A 15118-nucleotide genomic window follows, 5' to 3' on the forward strand; every position below is an offset into this window, starting at 1 on the left:
CGCGGGCAGAGTCCTCTCATAGTCACGTAATGCGTGCCGCAGGACTCACGGTTCGAAGTCTCCAAGAACGGGACCCTGCGTATCAACAGCGTGGAGGTGTACGATGGAACGTGGTACCGCTGTGTGAGCAGCACCCCAGCCGGCAGCGTCGAGGCCCAAGCCCGTGTGCAAGTGCTGGGTGAGTGTACGTGAGTGAAGAGAGCTCCCGGCCCAGTGGGCAGGAGAGCAAAGGGGAAGGAGCAGCAGGGGCGTGGATCTTCAGGCCTGCCCTGGCCTCTCCAGCTGCCTCAGTTCCAACTCTTTCCACTCACCCACCCTCCCTCTACTGACACAGAAAAACTCAAGTTCACACCGCCACCCCGGCCGCAGCAGTGCATGGAGTTTGACAAGGAGGCCACGGTGCCCTGCTCAGCCACAGGCCGAGAAAAGCCCACTATTAAATGGATACGGGCAGGTGGGTACCAGGTGGGCATGGGGTGGGGGCAGGTAGGACAGCCTACTGTCAGATGTGTGCATGTCTGAGGACCAGCCGAGAATCCAGCACTGTGCCAGGCATTGTGGGAAAAACCGGAAAAGTGGGACCAATTTTAGGCCAGTTAGGAAGAAAGGAGCCAGACACACCCGAGGTCGGGTTATGGCCTTAGACAACACGAGGCAGCAAGGGATAGACTTGGTCCAGACAGCGCTGTAAAGTCCTCCTTCTCACTTTCAAAATAGTCATCCTTTGGGACATAAAAGTAACAAGACAAGGGTTCCTTTAGAAAATTTTGGGGTGGGGGGTGCCTGGGTGGTTCAGTCATTTAAGCATCTGACTCTTGATTTTAGCTCAGGTCATGATCTCAAAGTTGTAGGATCAAGCCCCATGTTGGGCTCTGTGCCTAACTGGGAGCCCACTTAAGATTCTCTCTCTTCCTCTCCTTCTGCCCCTCCCCCACATGCATTCTCTCTAAAAAACAAAAAAAAGAAAAGAAAAAATTTGGGAGGAAAAATGCAGGATCCCATCATCCATAATCTTTGGGTGTGTTCCCCTTTCTTTTTCTATGTGTATCTTTCTGTTTGTACATAGCAATTTTATTAAACATATAATTTTCACTTATTAAACTTACATGAGTAAGTTCTGCTCACTATAGAAAAAGAAGACCCACTTAATTATGTAATTTTATACCCTTTTTTACTTAATGTTATCAAGCATTTCCACATACTTATATACATAAACATTGGTTTTGATGATTGTAATAATATTCTGATGATTGGAATCACTGTAATTTACTTAAATATTCCCTAAACATTGGAGATTTGGGTTGTTAACCATCCTCCCTCTTCCCCTGTCTCCTTCTCTGTCTGCTTTCGCTCTCTCTCTCTTTTTATTGCTGCAATAAACATCTTTAAGCCAAAGTTTTTTCTGGATTTGGGTTTATTTCCTTTGGGAGAGATTCCCAGAAATGGAATAATTACGTATAAAAGGGTGTGCACATTTTTGCAGCCCTTACCATGGATTGCTAAACTGTCAAAGGGCTGGACCAGCTTTTACATCTCCATGAGTAGTGTGAATGAGAGGGTAAGACTGTAGCTTTCGAGGAAGAAGTGGGCTCTCCCTGCTCAGGTGGTCTGGTGGAAGCTTTCTGTGGGAAGCGGGGCTCTAAGTGGATCTGAAGCCTGGATGGTGGCAAAGAGCAGGAAAGGGTTCTAGGAGTGAGAAGTGGCAGGCAGTGAGGATGAGAACAGGGCAGAGTTGGGGCCCAATCAGAAGTCCAATTTTGCAAAAGTGAAATGTTGTATAGGGCAGTGGAAGGAGGTAGGACTGAAAAATTGGGGAAGGAGTAAGTAACGGGGGCTTCCCAATGCCTGGTTCAGGAGTTTGGACTTTGTGGGTAGTCAGGAGCAATGGCATGATTTTGAATAGAGGTGAGTGACAGAGCGCATTGCCAGTCACCCACGTGACTCTGGCCAAGCCTGTGATTTTCCCTTTGTTGCAGATGGAAGCAGCCTCCCGGAGTGGGTGACAGACAATGCAGGCACCTTGCACTTCTCCAGGGTGACCCGTGATGACGCCGGCAACTACACTTGCATCGCCTCCAATGGGCTGCAGGGCCAGATCCGTGCCCATGTCCAGCTTACTGTGGCAGGTGCGACCGTGGCAGGGCCCTGGGGCTGGGACTGGCAGGGCCCATGGGGCAGCCCGCACCCCACCAGCCCCATTGCTCACTGCTCCCTACACCTTTTTGGGCTCTTCCCATCTAGTTTTCATCACCTTCAAGGTGGAACCAGAGCGCACGACTGTGTACCAGGGCCACACAGCCCTGCTACGGTGTGAGGCCCAAGGAGACCCCAAGCCACTCATCCAGTGGAAGGGCAAAGACCGCATCCTGGATCCCACCAAGCTGGGACCTAGGTAGGGCCGTCTCCCTTCCCTACCTACTGCACCTCTCTTGCGGCCGGTCTGCCCAGGAGCTGGCAAGGTGTGCAGTGCCGTGGCTTCTCTCCTGGCAGAATGCACATCTTCCAGAATGGCTCCCTGGTGATCCATGACGTGGCCCCTGAGGACTCAGGCCGCTACACCTGCATCGCAGGCAACAGCTGCAACATCAAACACACGGAGGCTCCCCTCTATGTTGTGGGTATGTGCTGGGGAGGGATGTCCTGCACAGGAAGTTGTGGGGCCAGACTTCTTTCTCTTTATTTTCATTGTCATCCCCTGTATATGGAAGACACTTAAACCATTTTTGTGTTGGGGGCTGGGATTCAGTGGTGTCCCCTCCACCATGCCATGGCATAGTGTCAGCTTCCTTGCTTAGAGCTGGGCCGTTGTTGATTTCACATGCCGCAGCTGGTGTTTGCGTGTTTGTGTATGTGTGTGTGTGTGTGCACACGCACGCAACTTGGGGAGAGGCATGGGGGTAGTACTCTTGTCCTAAAATGCTTCTTCCCAGGTCTCCTGCAGCAGCCACACATATATCTGGGTGGGCAGGGAGGGGAACAGGCCAGGGGACAGCAGGAAAGGGTTCCTTTGCTCTGGAGGCCCAGAGAGGATGATGTGTCAGGTAAAAGGTTCTGCCTAGAGTCAGGAACTCTCGGGGTTCAGATCTGGCCTCTCCTGCTAACCAGCTCTGTGCCCTTGGAGGTGTTACTTCCTCTCTAGGGGCTTGTTTCTGTATCTGTAAGATGAGAGTGGTTTCAACAAGAAGTTCTTAAACTTTTGTGGTTTAGCAGCAGAACTGTTTTTCTAGACAAAATATTCTGTGGAACTTACATGGGAAATAGTGAAGTGATAAGGCCCGTTTGTAGAAACATTAGGTGTGAGGCAGGAGTCAGGGGATCTTGCATCGTCTCCCCCACAGCCCTCTCTCCCTCAGTTTCCCTAACGATTCCTGGCTTCTCTTTCACTGGAATAGAAGATCCTTTCCACAAACACATTTCTTTAAGAACTTGCTCTGTGTCAGGCAGTGTCTCAAACTAGAAATTCCCAAATGCTGCTCTTCAGGGCCTGGCTCAAGATGTCAAGTCACGTAGGAAGCTTATTAGCGATAGTGCAGGTTTGTGTTGACATCTTGACAGATGTGTTTTTTTTAAATGTGTGTTCCTAGCTTCATGTTCAGATGCACACCAGCTTGGGAATCACTGGCCTCATGTCCTTCAGAACTCTTTATGACCTTGGTAGGGCCCAAGGACCCAGCCCTGGTTAAAGCCAATGACAGTGGTGACCCCTCCTGGTTTTCTGGTTTGGCCAGACCATCGAGGTCGTCAGGTTGTCTCTGTGTAGGGTGGGGAAGGGCTAGTCGAGAAGTAGGGCCGGGTTTGCTTCACAGGCCCCTGCCCAGACCCTTCTTTGTGTCTCTCAGACAAGCCGGTGCTGGAGGAGTCAGAGGGCCTGGGCAGCCCTCCCCCATACAAGATGATCCAGACCATCGGGCTGTCCGTGGGCGCTGCTGTGGCCTACATCATTGCCGTGCTGGGTCTCATGTTCTACTGCAAGAAGCGTTGCAAGGCCAAGCGCCTTCAGAAGCAGCCCGAGGGCGAGGAGCCCGAGATGGAGTGCCTCAATGGTGAGGGGCGGTGGTGTGGAGGTGGTGCCTGTGTGCAGGTGCTGAGCGCCCTCCTGCGGCCACAGAGAGAGCTGCAGCGCTGGGCAGCCTGGGTCCTGGCCAAGCTGCCCCACCCCCTAGCTGGAAGCCTGGAGTTGGCCCATTCCCAGGGCCGCGGTGTCTGAGCAACCTGGCTCAAGACTTCCTCACTGGAGCTTCCGGGCCAGCTTCTGTGTTTCCCTGCCTTCTCCGTGCACTACTAAACCGCAGATGCAATTAGTATACACATTCATGTTTCTGTTGCACATCCTGTCTCCCAGTCTGTCTGTTTCCCTTCTCCTGGGTTTCCCCCATCAGTTTAGGTGTTCAGGAGCAAGGCCTGGGGCTCCCTCACTCTGATTTCCCCTTTGTGCCTGTTTAGGGCTTTGCACAGAGGAGGCCCTACAAAAGCAAAAACGCTTCTGTCAACATAGTGTCCAGGGACCAGTGGTTCAGATGAGACTTGTACCCTTTGTTCTGTTTCCGAGGTTGTGATCAGCTGCCTCAACACGTGGTTATGATTTAAGGGATGCCTGTTCGCCCCTTCCCCATCAGTTCATCAGTTGGACTGGCCTTTTTGTGTGGGACACCATGATTGGACCCACTTTGACAGAAGTGGAGGTTTGGGGGAGAGGAGTGAGGTCCCCATGGTGGCCAGAGTGGTCTCATCCTGATACCCCCTCCCCCTGCCCCCCCCCCCCACCCCGCCCCACCATGCTCCTTCTCCTCAGGTGGGCCTTTGCAGAATGGGCAGCCCTCAGCGGAGATCCAAGAGGAAGTGGCCTTGACTAGCTTGGGCTCTGGCCCTGCGGCCACCAACAAACGCCATAGCACCAGTGATAAGATGCACTTCCCGAGGACGAGCCTACAGCCCATCACCACACTGGGTGCGTTGCCTTGGTCACAACTATCCCTGCTTCTGTCTTGAGGTTAGGTTAGGGCTGGTGGCTCTGCAGTCCCTAAAACTTAGGACATTGGAGCAGGGGGCGAGAGGCACAGGGGAGATAAGTGCAGTGTGTCCCCAGTGCCTGTACGTGCCTCACCTCCACAGTTGTGGTCATTCCTGTACATTAATTACTTGACGTTTCCTTTAGATTAACTGATTTAAAACAAAACAAAACTTAACAGGAGTTAGTTTTGTTCTAGGAGAAAATGTGAGAAATTACAGATCTGTGGGAGTTAAATTTTTTCTGAGTGTACATTAGAACATGTACCTGTTGACCTATTTATCAAGAGCCACCTAAAATTCTCAGACGAGCCTTCCTTTGGAAAATGCTCGTTATGAATTCCACCCTTCGTTTTACACGTTGTACACAGTTTCATTGGAGACTGTGAAGCCCAGCGTGAGGTAGGGAGGGGTTTGCTCAGGGTCACACGGCACAAGTAGGGGCAGCGCCCCATCCAGCCGGGTGGGGCACAGCAAAGGCTTCCCTCTGTGAGAGGCAAGGCACCTCCCCAAGTCAGAGGCTCCTCTGCTTGGGCGAAAGCAGCTGATGGATTCGGACCTGCACCCGCAGGGAAAAGTGAGTTTGGAGAGGTGTTCCTGGCCAAGGCCCAGGGCTTGGAGGAGGGGGTGGCGGAGACCCTGGTGCTTGTGAAGAGCCTGCAGAGCCGGGACGAGCAGCAGCAGCTGGACTTCCGGAGGGAGTTCGAGATGTTTGGGAAGCTGAACCATGCCAACGTGGTGCGGCTCCTGGGGCTGTGCCGGGAGGCCGAACCCCACTACATGGTGCTGGAGTACGTGGACCTGGTACGCTGGGCTGCGGGGGGAGGGGACCTGGGAGTCTAAGGCTCTGGCTGGGGGTGGGGCACCACGGGAGCCTCCTCTCACATGGTCTCCGTCTGCCTGCCCTTGCCTCCTTGAGACACTCAGCCTCCGGTCCCTGCCAGCTCTCTGACACCTGCCTGTCCATCTTTCCTGTCCTCCAGCCCCATGCCTGGGGGTCTGGTCCCCGGTTCTTCCCAGCTTCTCCCTCTGTGCACCACATGGATGCATTTCAGGCCTTCTTCCTTGACTCGGGTTTTCTTTGGTTTGTCTTTTTTCCTTCTCTCCAGGGCTCATGAGCCTTTAGCAATAAACTTAGCAGGACTGGTTTTCCTTCCTGGCATCCCGTACCATCTCAGGCACCGGTGTGAGCCCAGTTGCCAGCCTTCTCTTCCCACCTTAGTTGCCGTGTCCCATTATGCCTCTTACTGTGCATCCCTCCCCCCCAACCGATCTAAGCCTTATTCCCTTGGTCCTCAAGCTGCTGCTTGTCACACCCTCGCCCAGCTCACAGGAAGGGGAGGAGCAATTCTCTTTCCATTGGCAGCTGCTTATGAGTACTTTATGGATGTTTCTGCTGCTGCTGTTCCTTCCCTCCTCCCTATGTTTATCAGATAATAACCCCCTGGGGGACAGGGGTTCCCTCTCAGGTCTGTGAGGCTCCCTGAGGGCAGGGGCTTTGTCACCCACCTGTTTGCAGCTCCCCTGAGGGTAGGAATGGCAGTCCCCCAGTCTTTCTTACTGAGAGAGCTTCTGAGAGCCATTTTCTATATATTTTTAAATTCCCACTGGACTTCCTGCAAGGGAGTGGGGGTGGAGGTTCAGGTCAGGGCTTCTCACCTGCACAGGTAGGCACTCTGTGAGCACCTGCTTGGTTTGATGCTTTGGAGATAATAGTTGGCCTCTGACCTGACAGCGATGCTTGGCTTTTCCCTCAGGGAGACCTCAAACAATTCCTGAGGATTTCCCAGAGCAAGGATGAAAAACTGAAGTCACAGCCCCTCAGCACTAAGCAGAAGGTGAGGACAGGGCGGGAGAGGTCCCCAAGGGTGGGCCAGCATCATGGGCAGTCATCATAACAGAGGTGCCACTGACAGAATGCTCCCTGTGGACCAGGCGGGACTTTACATGTGTTATCTCTGTGATCACAAGTGTCCTCTGAAACAGATGTCATTTTGTAGATAAAGAACCTGGGGCTTGGGAGAGGTTAAGTGGCTTGTCCCAGATCACATGGCCACCAAATGCCTGTGTGTTGCTGTGGTGCCTTCATCTCGAAGGGCTGCTCTTGGCCCTTGCTGCTAGAGCAGTATGTCTGCCCCCTGCAGTGAACACTGAGCTGGAGGAGCCGCAAAGGGGACAGGCAGGGCAGGGTGTGGCCCCGAGAGTGTTTCATCAGCCTCTGAGTGTGGAAGTCTCTTCTGTGAAAGGGCTGCCCGTGTTTCACTCCCTGTGGTTTCACACTCTCGCTCTCACTTGGGTTGTGGGCTCCCAGCCTTTCCTTCCGGTTCTCTTCCTGCCTTCCAGGCACAGATCCCTGGCTGGGGCCCCATGGTGGAGCAGACCTGGCTTGAAACAGTGAAGCAGGGAAAGCTTGCCTACTGCCCCCTGCCCTCCTCAGACGATACCTTGATACCTTCTGTGGCCCAGCTCTTCCTGCCCACAGCCTCCTTCCTTCCCCTCTGAAATGGATCCTCCTCTTTCCCTGGGACTGGGCATTCTGCTACTAAGCTGATGGCAAAGTCACCTCATAAACCAGTCACAGTGCAGGGCAGGTAGGCAGTGACTGCTAGGGCCCTCCCTCCCAGGTGACCATTCCTTGCCTTGTAGGTTGACCCAGGTCACAGATTCAGGGGCAGGAAAGAAAGGTACAGCTGGTTGATCTGTAAGGGGGATGGGACCCTGGCCACCCCTGGGGAAATGGCTCTGCACCCTTCAGGCTGGCTTCCTCATAATTTACCGAAGCCCACATAGGACAAGTGACCTGGCCCCAGGTCACCCAGAGCTGACCTCCTGATACCAGGCCCCTGTCTCCACCTCTCAAGCTGCAGGAACTGTCTGCAGTGGCTGTAGATGGAAAGCCACAGGACAGGATGTGCTATTCAGCCTAAGTAGGATGTCAGGGCCCCAGAGTTCACAAATCAGGACATGCAAGGAGCCAATGAGTCTTTACTGAGCCAGTCGTGGCCCTAAGGGCCCTTGGGGCTGCAAAATTGAAACTGCCAGGCGTCCTTGCGGCATTTAGGATCTAGTAAGGGAGCTTGGGAAAATGAATATGGCATGTGCCTTATAGACTTCAGGTATTACACGGGAAGTGAATGACAGACATAAATTAAGAGACGTCGAAGACATGCATCCTTTAGGTGGACAGACGGTGTGGTTAACAAAGAAGGTTTCCTGGTAGAAAAGTAATTTGAGTTCAGTTCTCAAGGAGAGGAAGTAGTTGAATGGCAGGAAGGGAATGGCTTCAGGAAAGAGGGGAGTCAGGTAGGTTTGTTTGGGATAGGGATGTAGGCAAGCGGACAGGAAGTCAATTACCTCTGTCACATGACCTGAGGGACTCTCTTTGGTTGAAAGTCCTCACAGCCTGTGCTAAAGATCTGTCCCCCACTTTTCCTCCCTAGCATCTTAAATGTGATGGAGAGCTTTAATAAGTTGGGTTCCACATTCTTCAAGGACAATATTCTGCATCGTATGGGAGATGGGTTTTGCGTAAAATAAAAATTGTAGGTTTCTTGACCATACCTCAGACCGAGAGAATAGGAGTATCTGAGGATGGGGTCTGAGGACCTGCGTTTTTCAAACAGGCTCTCCAGCAAATTCTTAAGCTCATTAAAGTTCAAGGAGTCCTGGTGTATAGGATACTGGCTTTGAAATGTTTGTCAGGATTCCCTATAAGAAATGCATTTTAGGGGCGCCTGGGCGGTTCAGTCCGTTGTGCCTCCGACTCTTGATTGTGGCTCAGGTCATGATCCCAGGGTCATGGAATTGAGCCCTGGGTTGGGCACTGGGCTCCGTGCTGAGTGTGGAACCTGCTTAAGATTCTCTCCCTCTTCCCTCTCTCCTGCTCGTGCACACGTGCACGTGCTCGCTCTCTAGCTCTCTCTCTTTCTCTCAAAAGAAAGAAATGCATTTTACATCATGCCCCAAATAGCATGCACACACATAGGGGCGCCTGGGTGGCTCAGCTGGTTAAGTGTCTGACTCTTGGTTTCAACTCAGATCATGATCTCATGGTTCATGGGTTCGAGCCCTGCATCGGGCTCTGCACTGGCAGCTGGTATGGAGCCTGCTTGGGATTCTCTCTCTCTTTGCCCATCTCCCTTTCCCCACCTCAAAATAGATAAAATTTTTTTAAAAAGAACACACACACACAACTCAAGTTAAACTTTCCAAACATTGTATTTGATGCACTTGATATTTTCTATTCTATTTTTTTTTAACCCACTAAATTGATTTTGAGACCCATGTGGGGCTTGATCAGTAGTTTGAAAAATACTGCTTTTTGGGGATTCCAGGAAAATGAAAATTCTTAGGAAAGGTATACTAAAAGTTGTAGACACTTTCTTGTGCTAATAATAATCTATTGAACCGCTGCATCACTTTATATTCCTAGGGTTCTAGGGGAATGGAAGGAGGAAGAGTTAAGTTTTTAAAGAGAGGCAGAATGGTAGGCAGGGTGCTCCCACGGCCAGGTAGAATTGGAACGGGAGTGTCTAGTTGGTGTGAGGGGCTGGGGAGAACCCCAGGAGAATTTCAGGATATCAGTGAAGCATTGACAGAAATCAGACACGGGCCCTGGGTGTTGGCATAATTATAGGTAATGCTTGTTCGAGTAGCTGATGAGATGATGGAGATTTTGAAGTCAGGGAACTGTAACCTGTGACTTCTCTTTGGGTCCCTGCAGGCTAGTGACAGAATGAGGAACAGGGTCGGCTTAGCACACCTCGAGGACAACAGTATAGGCAATCAGATGCTGTCGCATGAGAATGGCACAATGCTGTCGTGAAGGGTTAGCCAGGACCTGAGCAAGCCCTGAGACTGTCATGTTGGAAAGGAAGCAGTGGGTCTGGTCTTTACCAAAGAGCAGGCCTTTATAACAGTATTTGGAAATCAATCCTGTGGCCATCTGATGACATCTTGCCCAGCAGTAAGGAAACACTTAATTGGCTTGGGCCTAGCAGAATTCCCTTTTACTGTCCTCACTTAGCCAGCATTTCCAGAAGCACTGCCGCTCTGGAAAGATAGCAAGTTAGTCACCATGCCAAGTCCACTGTCTTGTGTTTCCCTTGACTAGTAGCAGATTGTTTAGCTATTGAGCCAGATCAGAGAGAGCAGGCTGGGGGGAATGCTTAGTCTGATGAAGTCACATTACAGAAGGCTTTGTCCCTGGGCGCCTGGGTGGCTCAGTCAGTTAAGTGTCTGACTTCGGCTCAGGTCATGATCTCACAGTTCTTTTTTTAATTTATTTTTTTTAATGTTTATTTATTTTTGAGAGAGAGAGAGAGAGACAGTGCAAGTCAGGGAGGGGCAGAGAGAGAGGGAGACACAGAATCTGAAGCAGACTCCAGGCTCCAAGCTGACTCTCAGCACAGAACCTGACACAGGGCTCGAACCCACGAACTGTGAGATCATGACCTGAGCCAAAGTCGGACGTTCAACCGACTGAGCCACCCAGGTGCCTCTTTGAGCTCACAGTTCTGCACTGACAGTGCGAAGCCTGCTTGGGATTCTCTCTCCCTCTCTCTGCCCCTCCCCCACTGTGCTTGCTCTCTCTCTAAGTAAGTAAGAAAGTAAAAACAAAAGCCTTTGTCCCTTACAGATAACCTGGCAAGGCTGGACAATGCCCTGCAGTTTTGAAGCCTGAGATAGAGTCTGGTTGTTAATGACACGGCCACTTCAGTTGTCATCTCGCCCTTTTACCACCAGTGGCACTTGAGGCATTCTGAGGATGGCAGTCTGGGGGCAACTTTGGGAGTATGTGGTGGCCTCTACTTTTCCTTGAAGACACAGGGGGGCTGTGCACCCAGGTGGAACTCCATCATCCTGGGGACCTGTTCACATGACTTCTTCAACTCTCCTCACTGGTTATACATGTTTGGTTGACGCTATCTGGAGATTTTGTGTCTTTATTTTGTTAAGGGAAATACACCAAAAAGATGAGATTTTTCCCAACTCTTTTTTTTTTAATTTTTATTTTTTTTAGTGTTTATTTTTGAGAGAGAGGGAACACGAGCAGGGGAGGTGGGGGGAGAGAGAGAGACAGACAGACAGAGAGGCAGAGAGAGACACACACAGACAGAATCTGAAGCAGGCTCCAGGCTCTGAGCTGTCAGCATAGAGCCCGACACGAGGCTCGAACTCATGAAACGCGTGATCATGACTTGAGCCGAAGTCAGATGCTTAACTGATTGAGCCACCCAGGTACCCTGAGATTTTTCCCAACTCTTGATGGTATCCCTGATTCAGCACCTCTGCATATGCAATATCAGCCAATATATTGGATATATAGATCAGTCCAGTCTGGTGGTGATTTGAATCAGTGCTGTCTACCAAACTTCCTGCAGTGATGGAAATATTTTCTGTCTAGTGCCGTCCGGCGTGGTAGTCACTAACCTCACGTGGCCACTGAGCATTTGTAATGTGGCGAGAGCTACTGAGGAACTGAATTTTTAATTTTGTTAGGTTTTAACTAATTTACATAATCGTACAGGACTAGGGGCTACTGTTTGGGACAGCACAGGTTTAAACCGTTTTTTCATTGTGTTTTTTCCTGATGTTAACGAAGTATAGTTTTATTTAACTTTTTAACAGGTTCTATATTCCGTTTGCTTTTCCCCAAACCATTTCTTATGTGTGACTTTTTAATTTTTTTTAGTTTTCTAAAGTTGATTTAAGTAATCTTTATACCCCACGTGGGGCTTGAACTCATGACCCCAAGATCAAGAGTCGCACGCTCTTCCCACGAAGCCAGCCAGGTGCCCCTAAATTAAAAAATTTTAATTGAAGTATAGTTGACATACTATGTTCGTTTTAGGTGTACAACCTAGTGTTGTTGTTGTTATATACATTGTATTTTATGTATTCTATTTTGTATTTGTATTTGTATTTATGTATTCTATATTTATGTATTCTATTTTGCCATCCCCCCACCCCTCTCCCCTCTGGCAACCTCCAGTTTGTTCTCTGTATTTATGAGTCTGTTTTTCTTCGTTGTTGTTATTGTTGTTTGTTTGTTTTGTTTTTTAGACTCCACACATAAGTGAAGTCATATGGTATTTGTCTTTCTCTGTCTGACTTTTGTATTGCCCTCTAGGTCCATCCATGTTGTCACAAATGGCACGATCCCATTCTTATGGCTGAATAATATTCAACTGTACATATATGCCACCTCTTCTTTATTTGTTCATCTGTCAGTGGACACTTAGGCTGCTTTCATTTTTGGCTGCCGCAAATAGTGCTGCAGTAAACATAGGGGTGCATGTATTTCTTCAAATTAATGTTTTTGTTTCTTTAGGTAAATACCCACAAGTGGAATTACTGGATTGTATGCTACTTCTACTTTTAGTTGTTTTTTTTTAATAGGATGTTTTAGGTTTTATTTATTTGTTTGTTTGCTTTAAGTAATCTTTATGCCCAACATGGGGTTGAATTCACAACCCTAAGATCAAGAGTTGCATGCTCTGGGGGCATCTCAGTGGCTCAGTTGTTTGGGCCTCTGGCTCTTGACTTCGGCTGAGGTCATGATCTCATGGTTCGTGGGTTCGACTCCCACGTCAGCCCCTGCGCTGGCAGTGTGGGGCCTGCTTGGGATTCTCTCTTTTCCCCTCTCTCTCTGCCCCTCCCCCACTCGTGTGCTTGCTTTCTCTCTCTCTCTCTCTCTCTCTCTCTCTCTCTCAAATAAACTTTAAAAAAAAAATGAGTCGCATGCTCTACCTACCAACAGAGCCAACCAGGCGTCCCTATTTTTAGTTTTTTGAGGAACCTCTATACTGTATTCCAGAATGGCTGCACTAATTTACATTCCCACCAACAGTGCATGAGGGTTCCTTTTTTCCCACACTCTTGCCAACACTTGTTATTTCTTGTCTTTTTGATACTAGCCGTTCTGATTGGTGTGAGGTAATATCTTGTGTGTTTTGTATGATTTATTTATTTATTTAGAGAGAGAGAATGAGAAAAGCACAAGTCGGGGAGAGGGGTGGATGGGTAGAGAGAGAGAAAGAGAGGGAGGGAGGGAGAGAGGGAGAGATTGGGAGGGAGAATCCCAAGCAGGCTTCACATTTGGTGCAGAGCCCGACACCGGGCTCAATCCCACGACCCTGGGATCACAACCCCAGCTGAAATCAAGAGTCAGACGCTCAACTGACTGAGCCACCCAAGCGCTCCTCATTGTGGTTTTGATTTGCGTTTCTCTGATGATGAGTGATGTGGAGCATCTTTTCATGTGTCTATTGGCCATCTGTATATAGACCATTGTTTTTAAAACTTTTGACTGAGACTTACAGTAGCAAATAGCACATTTGTATCACAAGCCAACACACGCATGTGTATGTACTTTTTTAATGAAAAAAGTTTTATGAATGATACTTACCTTTACTAAGTGTTATATATACTCTGATATTTTTCATTCCATTTAAAAATTTTTATTGCCCATTTTGATTCACTCAATTGGTTTCATGACCTACTAATAGGTTGTCACTACAGTTAGCAAACCACCAGTGGAGGCAGTGGGGCCCACAGGGATGTCACTCGCCAGTGCACACAGATTGAGATCTGTCTTTGGAGTGACCCCCTCTTGGTGCTTAGGCTTCGTCCTCTGCCGGCCTTTCTGTGACCCTGGGAGTCAGGTCAGTGAGACCGCTTGGAGCCACAGGGATGCTAGAGGGTCAGTTTGTAGCCAGCACCCCACCCCCGGGCTTGCTGATGGGTAGACAGCCCTTCCCGTGCCCGCATTACCAGTGATATGAGCCAGGAGAGGCAGCTGTATTGTTGGGGAGAGAGCTGGGCTCTGGCATTAGACTGGGTACGGAGCCTTGCAGGGGACCACAGGTAAAGCTGAGGATGAGCCCCACACTACAGGGTGTATGTGGGAGAGGCGGCCAGCCTAACTCAGGGCTTGGCATACAGCAGGCGCTCAGCATGTTCCCGGGCCCTTCTCTCTGGCTCGATGGTTTCCTTCTTGCACCAGCAGCCCCTCTACCGCTCCCATTCGCTTGTTTTCGTTTCCGAACTTCAGGATCATAGAAGCAGATTAACCATAGTCTTTGGTTAAGACATACTGTCATCATTGGTCCACACACGGGCTGCTTTTACTTAGTGTTATTTTTCATTTGTGTGCATGTGTATGTGTGTATATGTTTGGTAAGTTTTGATATTTCAGACTTAAAAGAGGATAAAAATAGTTCAAGGAACCCCTACAAACCATTTGCCCAGGTTCAATTATTTGCATTTTGCCCCATTTGCTTTATCAGTCTCTTGCTATAGGTACGTGGATTTTTTTTTTAAGTTTTTTTTCATGTTTATTTTTGAGAGAGATGGAGTGTGAATGGGAGAGGGGCAGAGAGAGAGGGAGACACAGAATCCGAAGCAGGCTCCAGGCTCAGAGCTGTCAGCACAGAGCCTGACACGTGGCTCGAACCCACGAACTGTGAGATCATGACCTGAGCCGAAGTCGGACGCATAACCGGCTGAGCCACCCAGGCGCCCCATACACGGATATTATTTTTATGTATTTTTTTCCTGAACAATTTGAAATAAATGGCAGACTTTTGACCTTTTGCAGTCAGATACATGTAAAATGGTATCACCAGGCCGTGATTTTTATTTCCTTGATAAGATTGGTTACTGGCAGCATTCTTATCTTCATTTCTTCATGACTGTATTACATGGTAGGTGACTTCTCCCTTATGAATCCTGAGAGTGAGCCTGTATGCCAGGAGAAACACACAGCTGGCCAGTAACGTGTTAAATAAGCTCCCCCAGGGACCTCTTTTCATTTGTTTGCTTTGTTTTTATATACAAGGAAATGCTACAGGTCATACGCATCCCCAGTGGGTGCTCCCAGGGTTTGAATATAAGGTGACAGAGTGAAGGGGCCTTGGGTCTTTACAAGCACTCCCCTGATACTCTGCTTTTTCCTGCTTGGCATGGGCCACCCTCTCCCTGGTGGTGGCAGCCTCCTGCAGGTACACTTCTCATCTCCTTTCTAGACTGCTCTCTCACCGGGACCCCTGCCCTGCTGTGCCTGTTCTGTTCCACCAACACCCAGCTGTGTGTGGTGTCCAGTGCTCCA

At 49.6% G+C, this 15118-nt stretch overlaps 1 protein-coding gene across 1 annotated transcript in view; it reads left to right on the forward strand.

Moving 5' to 3' along the window:
- PTK7 (protein tyrosine kinase 7 (inactive)) overlaps positions 1–15118 on the forward strand; it is a 62860-nt gene that overhangs the window by 43094 nt on the left and 4648 nt on the right. The window contains exons 9-17 of the mRNA XM_042986403.1: positions 43–178; positions 335–454; positions 1977–2126; positions 2242–2392; positions 2491–2618; positions 3840–4043; positions 4793–4948; positions 5579–5811; positions 6765–6845. Of these exons, the coding sequence (XP_042842337.1) occupies positions 43–178; positions 335–454; positions 1977–2126; positions 2242–2392; positions 2491–2618; positions 3840–4043; positions 4793–4948; positions 5579–5811; positions 6765–6845 (1359 nt within the window). The remainder of the gene's footprint in view (positions 1–42; positions 179–334; positions 455–1976; positions 2127–2241; positions 2393–2490; positions 2619–3839; positions 4044–4792; positions 4949–5578; positions 5812–6764; positions 6846–15118) is intronic.

Source organism: Panthera tigris, chromosome B2 (assembly GCF_018350195.1).
Source record: "Panthera tigris isolate Pti1 chromosome B2, P.tigris_Pti1_mat1.1, whole genome shotgun sequence".
NCBI classification, from domain to species: domain Eukaryota; kingdom Metazoa; phylum Chordata; class Mammalia; order Carnivora; family Felidae; genus Panthera; species Panthera tigris.